Source organism: Pteronotus mesoamericanus, unplaced genomic scaffold (genome assembly GCF_021234165.1).
Source record: "Pteronotus mesoamericanus isolate MK-2021 breed Mesoamerican mustached bat unplaced genomic scaffold, CSHL_Meso_final scaffold_174, whole genome shotgun sequence".
Taxonomy (NCBI): domain Eukaryota; kingdom Metazoa; phylum Chordata; class Mammalia; order Chiroptera; family Mormoopidae; genus Pteronotus; species Pteronotus mesoamericanus.
Window position 1 is genome coordinate 26,227,026 of NW_026555309.1, and position 14,863 is coordinate 26,241,888.

General features: G+C 36.8%; 1 protein-coding gene across 2 annotated transcripts; it reads left to right on the top strand.

Moving 5' to 3' along the window:
- Positions 1-120: 120 nt before the first annotated feature.
- Positions 121-9,560, top strand: ENY2 (ENY2 transcription and export complex 2 subunit). Of its 2 annotated transcripts, none has more exons than XM_054590400.1 (5): positions 121-199; positions 1,634-1,710; positions 5,382-5,452; positions 6,688-6,762; positions 9,298-9,560. In XM_054590400.1, the coding sequence occupies exons 2-5, from the start codon at positions 1,643-1,645 to the stop codon at positions 9,372-9,374; spliced, it is 291 nt and encodes a 96-aa protein (XP_054446375.1). In that variant the 5' UTR covers positions 121-199; positions 1,634-1,642; the 3' UTR covers positions 9,375-9,560. The 2 variants fall into 2 exon arrangements, with proteins under 2 accessions (XP_054446375.1, XP_054446374.1); XM_054590399.1 differs by having other exon boundaries at positions 127-271.
- Positions 9,561-14,863: the final 5,303 nt, after the last annotated feature.

Below are 14,863 nucleotides of genomic sequence, written 5' to 3' on the forward strand. Positions count from 1 at the left end.
GACGCACTGCCCCTGTGGCAGTAGGATTTGGACTCTCTTACCCAGAGGGCTGAGCGAGCAGAAGGCGGCCCGCGCTGGTTAAATTCTCACATTATAGGCAGGGTGGCGAGACCCCGCCCCGGAAATGCGTGTTCTAGCTTTCTGTGTGCTTAGGCGCCCGAGCTACTGAGGGTCTAAGTCTGGGCAGCCGAAGAGTGTGGTAGGTAACGGTCGTCAGCGCAAGGGTCATTTCGTCGCTGGGAAGGGACGGCCCTCGCCCGCGGTGATGGTGGTGAGCTATGCCCGTGGTCCTCAGGGCCGGGACCCGGGCCCAGCCCAGGCTCCTTTCGATGTGCTGTCTTTCGTTAGCTTCCCCGACCCGCGCTCGCGGGCCTGTAGGGCTCTCCGACAGGGCGTGCTACCGGAGTTGGCCTGTAGCCAGTCCTCGCTTTGTTTTCTGGCTCCTCCCCTCCCGCCTCTCCTGCTGTCTCCGCCCTGTTCTGTTTTCCTAAAGAATGTCTGAACTGGGAGGGATCCCCTAGCGCCCTTGTTTTACCAGTGAGAAAACTGAGGTCTTTAAGAATCGACTTGTCCAAGGTCACTACCCGTATTTTAGGGGCCAAGGCGAGATTAAGTTCAGTATTCTAGGAATGACACTTTCTAGACCTTAGAATTATTTTGAAAATGTCAGCTCCCAAATACAAAAACAAACATTTTCTAGTCCTGTCTCAACCACTCCTTTTTCCTGTTCCTCTCCAAGAAGGGGGAAAAAAAAAAATTAACTCTGAAAACTCTCCGCCAGTCTTTGAGCTTTCATACAGGCCAGATGGGAGACGATAAAAGTAAGGTTAGCTTGTTCCAAGTTATACAACCTAACCTTCCTCTTCTTTCTACACAGTTTTGGTTTTGGTTGTCTGTTCTTACTGAAAATTGAGAATTTTCCAAGTTAGGAATTAGTTTGGGATTTGTTTTCCCCTCATCCGACCAGCAGGCTTCGAAAAAGAGCAAACACAAGTGTACTCACAGCTGGCTTTGCAGTTGTGATTCTGAATTCACCCTAGTGAAAAGTAAAGCACTTAGAACCTTACATGGAAATTTCATTTTTCACCAACAGTGCTTAATCTTTTATGTATATTTAGGTTAAGTTATGGCTTCCCCAAAATTTTGAACACAGTGAAGGTACAGAAGTGATTAGCATTCAGTTATGATGTGATGTTAAAGTGTTTGGAGGAGGGGGGATTCTGGGGTCAAAACACCAGTCTTCACTTTCTTTCTCAGTGCCTCAGTTTCCTCATCTGTAAAATACAAATTACCTTAATAATACTTATATAAAGTAATAAGTTCCGGGAGTTAAACGAAATAAAAAATAACAATGTGTTAGCCCAGTACCAGGCATATAAGTGTTTAATAAATGTTACAATAATTACTAAATACTCATTTTAATAAAGGGTATATGGGGGTTGAAAATTGAGTTCATCAGTATGATTTCTTGGGATGCAGTAAATATTAAGTGTAATGACATTGTTAACACATTGTTGAAATTTATCACCCCTTTAGTGGATAGAATATTAAACATGTTGAGATGCTTACTAGAGAATTTAGAAGAAAATGCTTTGTAAGTGTTCTATATCTGAAAATACATGTTGATATTCAGGTTAGCAAGATGAACAAAGATGCGCAGATGAGAGCAGCGATTAACCAAAAGTTGATAGAAACTGGAGAAAGAGAACGGTGAGTAATAGACTGTGTTAATACATTACGCTTAACAGCTTTAAATTATAGTCACATTATATGTAGAAATCTAAATATGAAGGAACAAAACTAATGTCAGGGAAAGAATTACATACAATAGAGATTGTCAAAAGCTTCGGTTCCTAACATCTATAAACAACAGTTAGGTCTGTTAAGTATTGCAAGACTTACAGGGAAATGGGTGATGTAGAAAGATGAACAAGAGCCCTGGCTGGTGTGGCGGTGTGGCTGAGTGGATTGAATGCTGGCCTGAAAACCAAATGGCCTCAGGTTCGATTCCCAGTCAGGGCCCCACTTGGTGTGAGAGAGGCAACCAGTCAATGTATCTCTCTCTCTGTCTCTCTCTCTCTCTCTCTCTCTCTCTCTCTTTCTCTTTCTCCCTCCCTTCCCCTGTCTCTAAAATAAATAAAATCTAAATAAAATTTAAAAAAACAAAACAAGAAATGATTCTGTATAATAGAGAAAAAATTCTCAACAATTGGAGACATAATGATACCCAGTTTTTAACAGAGAGACAGCATAATAGAACCAGTTTTAGTTGCCAGGCTCTCGTAATCTCAGAGTAACATGCACTATTCCTATTCTCTTAAAGATTCCTCTGTTTTTCCCTAATCTTTCACTGCTTCTAGCTCATCTTTCAGGTCTTAATTTAAATACCTCTCCCTAGTATCTGGTAACTCCGAAAAACTTTGTTCTATCATAGCATTTAATCACATTGTATCTTGACCACCTACTTTGCTAGTTTCTTTTCTTCAGTATAATCTAAGTTACATGAGAGCAGAAATACCACTGTATTCTCAGTATCGTACCTAACTTATAATTGGCCACATAAATATTTGAAAAATGAATAAAAAAAGTTTGAAAGTGCAAAGGGGAGGCTGAGGAATCAAGAAAGGCTTCCAGAAGCAGGGTAATAAATTGTATGAGAGAAATATATATAAGGGACAGGCAGGATCTTTCAGCTCCACCTGGGGGTTAAGATGATCAGTTAAGGTCTCAGAATACTCAGCTCGGGGAGCAGGATTAACATTTCCCCAAGCCAGTAAAAGAAAAGATAATCTAGGCAGATGGAATAGAATTTGTAGATTCGCAGAGTTTTGTTGCAACATGATAATGTACTGAGGAAGTGCAGAATTAAAGCTAACGGGTAAAGCTGTGTGCTTGGAACAGTGGACAGCAGGAGTAGATTTTGAATAAGTTGGAATTTTTTAACTTGAACATGAGAGAAACTGAACTCCGAAACTGGCTTAACCAATGGAAATATAGAAGCTCATCTAACTAAAAAGTCTAGAGCTTGAAATTGCTTCAGGCACCACTGGGTCCAGGCACGCAAAAATTATCGTCAAGAACATGTCTGTCTTTTCCTCCCTCAGGTCTCCTTTCCTCTGTGTTGGCTTTAGTCTCAAACAGGCTCTACCCACAGCGATTTGTAGTTCAAAATGTGTGCCCCTCTGGCTCAGACTACCTTCCTCCTAGTAGTTTCAGTAAAGACCTAGGTCTGTTGTACATTTGACTTAGGTAATAGGCCAGTAATGATCACCCCTGCCTGAGTCACATTTCCATCACTAGAACGCTTCCGAAATTCTTACACTGAGAGTGGCAGAGGTTCCCTCCCCCGACCCCATCAGAAAAGGGGACAGGAAAATGGGTGGTGGGTTTGCAAAAATATCTGTTGTTGATTTTATCTTTGGGTAGTGGGAGTCATTAAAAGATTATTAAAAGGGGAATGACTAAATCACATTTGCACTTCAGGAAATGTTATTGTGGCAGTGTGGAGGAGAGACGGGAAGCGTTAGCAGAAGAATGTGTTTAGAAAGTTATATTGGGTTAAAAATGAGAAACAGTAACATGGGAAGGAGAACTTAGTTTTGGTGTTTTTTTTTTAAGTAAAATCAGAAATGAGGAAGAAGGTGGAAACTTAAAAAGGTGCCTTAGGAAATGGAGAGGATGGTATTGCCAGTAATGAGTATAGATGACAGATTTTTTAAATTTGTTTCTATGCAGCTTAGTAACTGAGTCTCTACCATAGGCCATGTCCTGTTAAGGTGCTGAAGTTATACCAGTGAACAAAATGAAGTATGTCCTTTCATTTTCTAATGGGAGGAAATACAATAAAGGTCAAATATGTCAGGTTGTAATGAGTTCTAGAGGGAAAACAAAACAGAATAATGGGGTATGCTATTTTGGATAGGAAAAACAATTAGATAATTTCCTATCTGATTGATAAGAAATTAGAAGGCTATAAGGGAGATGGGAGTCTCCAAGAGCCATAGTCCTGGCACAGGAACTTTTTGGCATTTTTGAGGAGCACGTGGAAACTAATGAGACTGGATAAATTAGGGAAAAAGGGCTGAAGTCAGGGATACCTGGGGACATGGGGGGGTGCAGATCATGGAGGGTCATTTAGGCTGTAATAAGACTTGAAGTTTATCCTGAGTAAATTGGGAAGCCACCAGAGAGGTTTGAGCAGCAGGAGGAGGATGGAAGAGGACAAGGGGAAAGAGCAGGGGACAAGTTAGGAGATTTGCTAAACAGCCAGGCAAGACAAGGTGGTAGCTTGTACAAGGGTGGTCGTGGCGATCGGTGATGGAACCCATCAGGATCACAGGTACATATTTTAAAACTGGAACCAATAGTATTTGCTCATGGATCAGAAATGTAGTGTTAAAGGTGCAGTGAAGGGCGCTGCCAAGGTTTCTAGCCTGAGGAACTGGAAGGATGGAGGACAGGTTAAGGTTGGAGAGAAGCATGACTTGGGTTTGGGCCCCGTTACGATTGAAAGGCCTGATTAAATATTGAGATGTCACATAATGGAGGTATAGGAATAATGAAAGAGATTTGGTTTGGAATGTGACATGGTTAAACTGAGAAATTAGGTGATTTAGATTGAAGATTGAGGATTTGTAAGAGTGGGTATGGCAAAAGAGTAAGAAAATGCTGCTACGAAAATATTTCATTACATCCATGTTGCAATATATACCTTTTTTTAAAACCAGTAAGAAACAAGAAAACCCTGTTAATCAAATTATTATAGGTATGCCAATTACTGAATTGTTTAAATAGGAAAAAAAAGTGTTAGATTCAATGAAATACATACTTGATGTATTATTTAGAAGATTAATGGAAAAAGCCGGGGGGATGTCTTTGAGGTTAGAGAGAAAAATAACAGGGAAGTAAGAGAGCCAAAGGATAAGAACTTGTAGTCGAAGAAGGGATTTTGGAGTTAGAAGGTTTCAGAGGTGAAGCTGTTCCAAGCTAGGCTAACACTCTCCAGTAGTTGTACAGACCCCCAAGATTCCTGATAGTGGAGAGAAGCAGACAGACTGTCAGAAGGCCAGATTCGAGTTTCTTGAGGAGTATTGTGCCCCCATCAATTTTTTTTTTAACTGATAATGAAAATGAGCCCCAGAGTTTAAGTGACTCTCAGAGGATGGAAGAATTATTTAAACTATTTCGTGATGGAATCCAGATTAGGCCATAGTTAAAGTTTTGGTTAAATAGTTAACCAAATAGTTTGGTTCATAGTTAAACTAGAAAGTAGGGAATTTTTAATTGAAGAGTTGAACCTTTGATTGAAACATTCCTATCTAAGATATTGTACATTGTTGTAGTTTAATTTGAAAACACTTCTTTTGCTTCTTTTTCAACAGCCTCAAAGAGCTGCTGAGAGCTAAATTAATTGAATGTGGCTGGAAGGACCAATTGAAGGCACACTGTAAAGGTAATCAGTTTCACTTAGAAGATAAGCTAATTCCGTTGCTCTCAGCTGTGTTGGTTTGGGGTTCACTAGAAAAATTACAGTCAGTATTTTAAAGGTATATTAAGTACTCGGACATAATATTACATACATGGAAAATTGACTCTTGTAGTAACGATTTTCTCCTCTTTGTGATAATATTTAGACCTAATTCCTAAGTTTTTAGAAATTTTCTCTTAAGTGAGGCAAGATTTTTTCTAGCTTCAAAATGTGGAATGCCACCTATTTCGGAGTGCCTGTTCAAAGTGAAACATTACTTATTCCTAATATGTTTTATTTTGAAAAATTCATTTGAAAAGCTCTTAGAGAATTTCGGGTTTTTTTTAAATGTAGAATGAGAGCTTGTTAAATTGCTTCATGTTGATGATGGATTACGTATGTTACTAAGATAAGCCTCCTTACTGGCTCAACTTTTAATATGATAGCATTTTGGTTATTTTTGATGATTTCCAATTGTATTGTGATGGTTTTTACAAGCAATAATAGCAACGATTTATAACAACCCTAAGAAGGCAGCAGGACAAATTAGTTAAAACATAGACTTTGAGGTCGTAAGATCTTCACTGGTAAAAGACTAGAGCTGTATTTCAACTCATTTTGGATGAGTTATTTAATCTTTATGCCTTGGTTGCCTAATCTATGAAGTGGGAAAAAAATGCCCAACCCATTAGATAAATGTTAAATGATGTAAAGCATCAAGCACATGATAGGGGTTCAATAAATTTTAACTACTTTCCTTCCTTTATTTCTTTTGTTGTAATCTAAGGAAAAGAAAGGAGCAAAAGAGTTCTATATTTTAATTTTGGGCTATAAAATTATAAGTTGGATGCAAATAATAGCTTTTTTTCACTCCATACATTTAAGAGCTGGTATGGTTGTAGTGAAATAAAATCTGTGCAGTTACAAGTTTCCAGCTTTTACAAATGTTATATTTGACCCCAGTTCAAATTGATTCTGTGAAATATTTGTTAAGTTACAGATTATTTAGATGTGAGATGAACAAGCTTTTATGATTTTATCTGGTGAATACTTAAATGTGTTTAAAGTTGAACTAAATATTCATTAAAAAAGAAGTGTCCTCTTTTTTTTTTAAGACCAATCTGCACTCTAAAAACATGATCTTAATCCTTCCTCTATGAAAATCTTTCTTACAGATAATGATTTTAAATGATATGATTTGTTTTTTACTTTTGCATAAGAGGTAATTAAAGAAAAAGGACTAGAACACGTTACTGTTGATGACTTGGTGGCTGAAATCACACCAAAAGGCAGAGGTAAGGAATGCAAATTGTCTGAAAAGAAGCATGTGCTCAAGACAAGGTTTTTTTCTCTCTTGCTGGTTCAGCTTTTCTTTCTGCAAGGAAGAACCACCTTTTCAAAAATATTAGAGTACTTGGTGTTTCCTCATTGGGGAAAATTACAATTGCCTGTCTGCCTCTCTAATGCTGTTTTGAATAACAGATGAGATTAGAGGCATAACATGTTTTTGCACACTAAAACAGCATACGAATAAGTTGACATAGTTGTCAAGGCAGATAATTTTTAAAATATGGGATCTTGTAAGGACAAATATTACCTGAAGCTAAGATTTATAACTTTATTAGATATGGCCTGACTTTACTTAAATATTTAATCATTCAAAATTTTACTTTTATCCCTGAGTCATTGCTCTGTCTCTGTTTCTTAAAAATAAACAAAGGTCTGTCTTCTTGAATGTCTTAATTAAGAAGTTGGTAGCCCCAAACTTCATGTTCAGGGAAATCCATACTTAACATTCACACTACAACCACTTTCATTTCTCCCTTTAATGCCTTGTTTACAGAAGCAAAGGAAAGAAAGGAAATGGATTAACATCAGTGCTATATAATAAATATTATTATCTCAGATGGAGCTACATTTTTTTTCATTTATTTTGAGAAAGTTTAAGTAGAAGCAGGTAAATAAGATGACCTATTGCTTTATCACACAGAAATAGTAAAAAGAATTTAAGTGTAAAAAGTAAACGAGTTTGAAAATAATTATGAGACGACTAGTTTCCCAAACGGCTCACCTGCTGGGAAGGAGCCAGGGAACCCCTGTTGATTCCACCATCTCTTCTGGCCTATTTACAGCTACAAAAACCTGACCTTTTCTTTATACACATCTCAGGGAAAGGGAAAGAAACCAACAGTATTTATTGTTCCCCCCAGAATTTATATTTTAAAACAATTTTCCCTGACTTGGTTTTCTATTTTTCTTCTGTAGTTTATGCTTGATCTATTAACATTATTTAGGAGCTGATTTTACAGGGTAGAAATTATTCTTTGTTTTTGCTTCAACTCTGGTACCGTAGACATATCAGTCCATTGTAGCTCCCCTGTTAGAGAATGAGCAATAAAGGTAAAAAGAAGTGGAATCTGTTGGTTTATGTTCTTAGTCTTCTTTATTGTTAAGGGTAGATGCATTTTATTTTTTTAAATACACAGCAGAGTTGACCCTTTTTTTTTTTAGTGTGCAGTTCTGTGAGTTTTTTTATACACATGTATAATTTCATATCACCACCGCTTTCGTAAAACTCCCTCACACTGTGCTTCTGTATTTATTCACACCCTGTCCCCAACGCCAAGGCAGCAGATTTGTTCTCCATCACCATAATTTTTATTAAAGGTGTGTTTCATATATATTGATTCCATTTCCAGTGGACTTGAATTGATTATGTAATCTTTGTTTCTAGGCAGGCTTAAACTAAACAGTTTAATGCAGTGGAGTATCTGTCTCATTTGATTTGTGTACTAATTTCTGGAATTCTTTATGGAAATACTGAACTCTATCTGAAGCTTCCCATTGCCTGTGGATACAAGCAGAAAACATTAGAATTGCTAGTAAACTCTTCTAGAGCCCTTATTTATTAGTAGCCAGAAAGGAAACAATAATGTAGATTTGTTTACTGACATTTAATATTAATTAAAACTTTAAAGAGCAGGGCTTTTTTTTATATTTCATTTTTCATTTAATACTCTGTATAGGTAATATAGTCATGTGGTTCAAATTCAAAAAGTGAATATAAGAATTAAAACCAGTGTTGTGGCTTTAACACCTTTGCTGAGTCAGGGAGAGTATGTACATTTATTTCTGTAAAATATTGCTAAATTACCTTCCCAAAAATGGTGTGCCAATTTATACTCCCACCAGCTAATGTCAGAGTGCCAGTTTTTCCCTCAGTCTTGCCTACACAGCATATTATTGACCTTTGGATTTTAGCCAATTCGATTGGTGAAACATGTTATCCGATTGTGTATTTAATTTTCGTTTTTATTGTAAGGTTTACCCCCTCTCATGTTCAAGAACTGCATTGATTCTTTATCTCTTGTGCTCATTTTTCTATTAGCCTGGTGATTTCTCATCAAATTGAAGAAATTGTAGAGAGATTAGCCTGTTTCTGTAAAGTTTTTCCCAGTTTTTGTCTTTTGCCTTTGTTTACAATGATTCTGACCAAGTTTATTAATTCGGTGTTACATTTGAATTAAATGTATCAATCTCTTACAGCCTCTGTGTTTAAAAAAGGCCTTTTTCACTCCTAGTTTAAAGAATTTTCCCATGTTTTCTTTTCAGTGTGCAGTGTATTTCATTTTTTGACAGTTCATTAAAATAATAAATTGTAAATATACTTTACTTTTCAGATTAGCTATTTTTTTAATTATAACAGGGTTGTTTATAAAATGAATTATAAATAAATTTATGAATTGGTCATCCTGAATAAAATATCAAGTCTCAAAATGACATATTATTTGGAATCTTCTTACTCTTATATATTTATTTTTATATTTCAGCCCTGGTACCTGACAGTGTAAAGAAGGAGCTTCTACAAAGAATAAGAACATTCCTTGCTCAGCATGCCAGCCTTTAAGATTGAATTAGATTGTGTTGTTTTGTGGTCTTATTTCTGAAAGTAAAACTTGCCATAAATTAGGAATCGCTTTCCCAAAATAAAATCCTTTTTTGTATGATGGTATACAGTTTTCGGTAATGATGTATACATTGTATTGATTTTTTTTCCCTAAATGTGTTATTTTAATAAATATCTCATGAATGAGTTTGAAGTTTCCTTGGATCTTGGAATAAATGGGACTTTTCAACAACCCACCAGATTTATTAGAGGAAAAAGTCAGCAAGTCATATAGTTTATTAAGTATGTGCATATTTCTGTGCTAACAACTGAAGAGAATGAAGCAGCCTCTTCTGACTGTCTAGATACAGTGTATTTCTCTAAAATCCCTATAATATTTTATAATCCATGCCCCATCTTGTACTACAGTTGTCTTATTTCTTATTTGTTACAAACTCTGAGAGTTAGGACTGGGTCTTACTCATCTTTATGTGACTGCCTTATTCCTCAAAGAATTTACCATCCTATTGGAAGAGAGAACATTTGCAAACTGGCTCCATACCAAGCTCCTCTCACATATCTACTCATCTGAACTTTGAAAGCAGAAAGTCTAACTCACATCCCCACATACTAAGGTCAAGAAAGAACTTAATGGGAAATAATCTCCACCCATAGCTTTACTCTGACATCAAGATTGCCAAATACAATGGATTCTTGTCTATACTTAAGTGACCTCTGCTGGAAACTGAGAATGTTGAGCAGCCTGCTACTGGAACTTTCCTCCCACTCCTCACACTGTTCATTCCTCCCACTGGAGTTCCTTCTGTTTCTTGTGGAGTACCTTGGCTGTACGGGACTTGAAATAATGGTGTTTCTTAAGGCTTGCTCCTGGGCCCTCTGCCTGACTAATGATACGCTTTCCCTGGGAAAATCCCAGGAAACGGGTCGGATCATGACTTCAAATACTAACAGGTTAATAAATGGTAAATTGCATCACCAAACCAGACTTCAACCCAGCCTCCATACCCGTACACCCATCTGTGGATCAGCTTCCTTGGATGTTCCATGAACACTGACCACACCTAAGATAGTGACTTCTTTTTCCCTCCAATAACTATCCCTACTGTATTATTAATGTGAGCAGCACCTCCCAGACACATATCACTTGAGTGTTAAAATAGTGATTTGGAAGGTAAGAGATGTTGCACAAGATTGTGTATTTCTGACAAACTCCCAATCAATGCTTGCTTATGCTGGTGATACAGGACCACTTTGCATGTGGCAACGTTGTCGATTGTCCACTGCCTGCCCTCTAAAGTGCCTTAGTTCAAGCCCAGGTGAGTGCAGTAGGCACTTAATGTTTCCTCGTTCTAGCTGCTCCATGAATCGTCTAGTATGTCTTCCACTCTCGCCTAAGTGACCTTGCTAAGATTCATTTTATTTCCCTTGAAACTACTCAATGGCTCTTCCTGATTTGCAGAGTAAAATTCACACAGCCATAGAACCTAGGTCCTCTTGATCTGACATTTACTTCTTTCTCTTAAGAGTTCCCAAACGTATCAAGTTATTTGAAAGCCCTTTATCTTTTACTTGGCCTTCAAAATTCTGCCTGAGTTACTAATATTTTTTATGTATTGATTTTAGGGAGAGGAAGGGAGGGAGAGAGACATGGATTTGTTGTCCCACTTATTTATGCATTCATTTGTTGATTCTTGTATGTGCCCTTACTGGGGATTGAACCTGCAACCTTGGCATACTGCCTGATTTATTAAAACATTCTGACATTTCTATTTGATTTAGATTTCCCACTGCTGTTTTTCTATCAAAAGCACCTGTGCATAATTTGTCCTCAACACAATAGTTCTAGAACTTTGCATGCATCTCCTGGAGGGGAGGGAAAATTTTTTTTTTTTGCTCTGTATGATATTTATTTGTGGGTGAATGGACAAAAATAATAAGTGAACAAGTGAGTGAACATTTTAGGAGCACAAAAAACGTAAAAATACAGTTGGTTTGAGAAAAAGCATTAATTTTTGGTTCACGTTCCAGGAATATAATTTTACTTTCTGATGAATTTATATTTTAATTGTAGTCTTGGAACCAACTAGGCTTAATTATGTAAAATGTTGAACAAAGACATGCACACATAATCACAAAACCTCCCCAAATTTTTTGTTTCATCTCATAAAGCAATATTGTAAATAGTAGTTAAATTCATCATTCTGCTACTCATTATCAAAAAAGAAACATGGTACAGAGGAAATGTTAAATACAACAGGGAGTTCTTATTTCATAGGACTGTATATAAAAGCAAACCAAAAATTGCTCACAGAGATACTATTTTAATAGTTCAAAACAAAATATAAGAAAACAAAACAGTTATGCAAGTAGTTTGAGATGGAACAAAAAATAATTGAGTTGAAAAAAGTAGCAATTAAAATACTAAAGAGCGCAGCTTTAAAATGATAGTGCTGAGAAGCCCATCATCTCTAGGATTCTTTTTTTTTTTTTTTTTTTTTTGACATCAAAATGTCTTGTAGTGTGCATCTAGAGCTATTGATATCTTTCAAATAAACCAATTTTGTGAACATCTTGACTCACATCATTGATTTATATTAACCAGGAATACATTCTTTAAAAATCTTGCACCTTTTCATGTTCAGTGTTGGAAATATGATGAGGCTATTGTTGCGTGACTGCATTGGGTGAGTAAAATACTGATTAGGGTTACTATAAGCCTTTCTTGTATAAGATTAAAGAAGACCCAACTAAATTATTTAGGTAATCACTTTGCTTTGGCATCACAAATGTATCATTTGGTTGAGCAGTGCCAAGCTGGGCCTGATGATGCAGAGGACGGGTAATTGGATATGGGACTTTTCATAACTCGATAACAGTCTCCACTGAACTCAAGAGAATTGTGACAGCTGCTCAGTAGCTGATGTTGGAAATGATCCAATGTGTGCGTTTGTTTTTTAACCCTTCTTGTAAATTGCCGTCTCATGTTACGCAGTGACTTCATTAAAACCCCTCATATTTACCATTAGAAACCACACAAAGTCGTTGGATGAATCCACCAAGAAAACAAACAGGTACAATCAAACAATTTGTGTTCTAGTCTCATCTAACACTGCATTATCAGGTAAGACTGCCTCTTCTGCCTCAGTTTTCTCATCTGCATAATAGATCTGATAATGCTGAACTGGCAAGTATGAAATTAACTTAAAAACTGTAAATACTCAATAGGATAATCATAAAAAGCAACATAGATTCATTTCACTCCTAGGAAGAACTCTAGAAATATGTATTTACTACGTGTTTCCTGGATTTATATAGATATATAAATTACATTTATGGAGAAAATAGCTGCTTTTATTTGGGGGGAATTTCTAGATAATGTTAATTACCATAAGAATTACTAAAAAAAAATACCAACATTATTTGATTGAAACAGAATAAATGCTACTATTATAGCATTTAGCATGGAGGATTGATATTATCTAGTCATTGTCACCCACATTCTATGAGCAGTTCATGTCAGAGAGGAGTTTATCTTTTGATCCTCTTTATTTTTTGGTATATTTATCTTTGCTCCTAAGTGAATAATGGAGTTAATTCTTGATCAACTCTTTAAACTGAATGAATGAAAAAAATAACTGAGACTAGGGAAAGAACTTTGGCATGTGCCTGTTTATTCCGAACTTCAAATTATATTTGGTTACTCTGCTTATCAGCCACCAGGGGGCACTTGAAGCCTGTATTTTGGTCCTCTCTGGGGATCTCCGTAAATGCAGCGTGTTTCCTTAACAGGTCCAATTCCAGCTCAGGCCAGCCAGCTTTTTCACGGTGTAAGGGTTGTTAAATTAAAACTTAATTTGAAGACCTCAGACTGTGCTACTATTACAAATTAAGATGAAGCTACATGAAATGCGGATATTATTTTATTGGGACCATTTTTAGAAACCAATTCACTAATGCAGGAAGTTGATTTAGATAGTGTACATCATGGCTAAGATATATCTATTTCAGTTACTTTATTTAAAAAAAAAAAACAGAGTAAATTCTTAATAAAAATTCAAATAATTTCCAGTGTCTATAATGCTGGTCTTTTATATAAGACCCTTTTAAAGGCATAATACTTATATGTTCCTTTTTCATACTATGTTGCTCTGTTTCTTTCAAAAACTATATAGAATTACATAATGCTAAAACCATATGGACCTTCAATGAATGTTAGACAATCATGACAATGATGAAGAAAGCCAATAAAAGAAAGTAAATAGAAACTCTATTCACCGTATAATGTTGCTCACAAAATAGTTTTAAGTACAAGCGCAGGTGCCAGGACTTACAACATCCATAACATGCTTTGGCATTGTGCCTGGGATCACCACAATTAAGTAAAGATAAATGGCGTTCAATTACTGTATACCTTCTCATTCCAAAAGTACTCGTTGAAGGCATACCTTTGAAAATGTATTCTTCCCAGACAGAGACTTACATCAGCTTCCACAGGGTAAGAAGCACAAAGTGGAGTAACTGAAGTGGAGATGCCCGTTGAACCAGAGCGTGTCTGACGCGTGGATGACTTAGATAGTGACATACATTGTGTCCTTTGGGGAGCATTCTGTTTGGCTAAAATGATTTGTGAGTGCTCTTCTTCTCTTCATTAGTCACTTACACGTTCTGTGACAGTTGCCTATCAACCACACAACTCTTATCTTCTATGGATGCTGGCAGGATAGTACAGTATGAGAATTATAGACACTGCTCTTAGGAGGTCTGGCATAAAGTCAAAGTGATGGTCAAGGATTTTATAAGTCCTTATATATATGCTGTACTTTTCTCCTAGCAACAGTGCTCATAAAATAGTCTTGTGCATGGGATCTAGCTCCCATATTTCACCCCACCCATTGGGCTTTCAGCAGACACAGTTCCTGAAAAAACACAGTATTCCCTGACCAGCTGTATTTCCTATGTTTCATACACATTTTTTTCTCTTCATAAGAAACTCTGTAGAGACCTCCAGTCAACTACTGACCCCTTTTTCATTATTTGTCCCTCCCTCTCCTCATTTCTCACCTCCCTCCTTACACATTCAGATTTGAGGGTTTCTGATTAGAACTCCCTTACAATGATGTTCCACTTGTCTCCTCCCCCCGCCCAGAGCAATATCCATTCCTGCTGAAACCGCGCTTCCCTGAGGGCTACCCTCTGCACGCACTGGATCACCTTAACTTTGTGGAGGGAAATTAAACAAGCCTTCAATGAGTCCCATTCTAAAATAGCAACTTTAACATTCTGAAAAATACGATCAGCATGGACTGATCAAAAATGTTAGTATCACAGAAAACTAAAAGCAAAAAGAAAGAGAAAAAGGGTTAGGCTGAGAACTGTCTAGATTAAAAAAGGATAATGAGACAGTATTTAAAGCAATGTGTTATCCTTGATCAATAAACAGAACACAACTCTTAAGAACATTATTGTGACAGTTGGAACATTTTAATCGT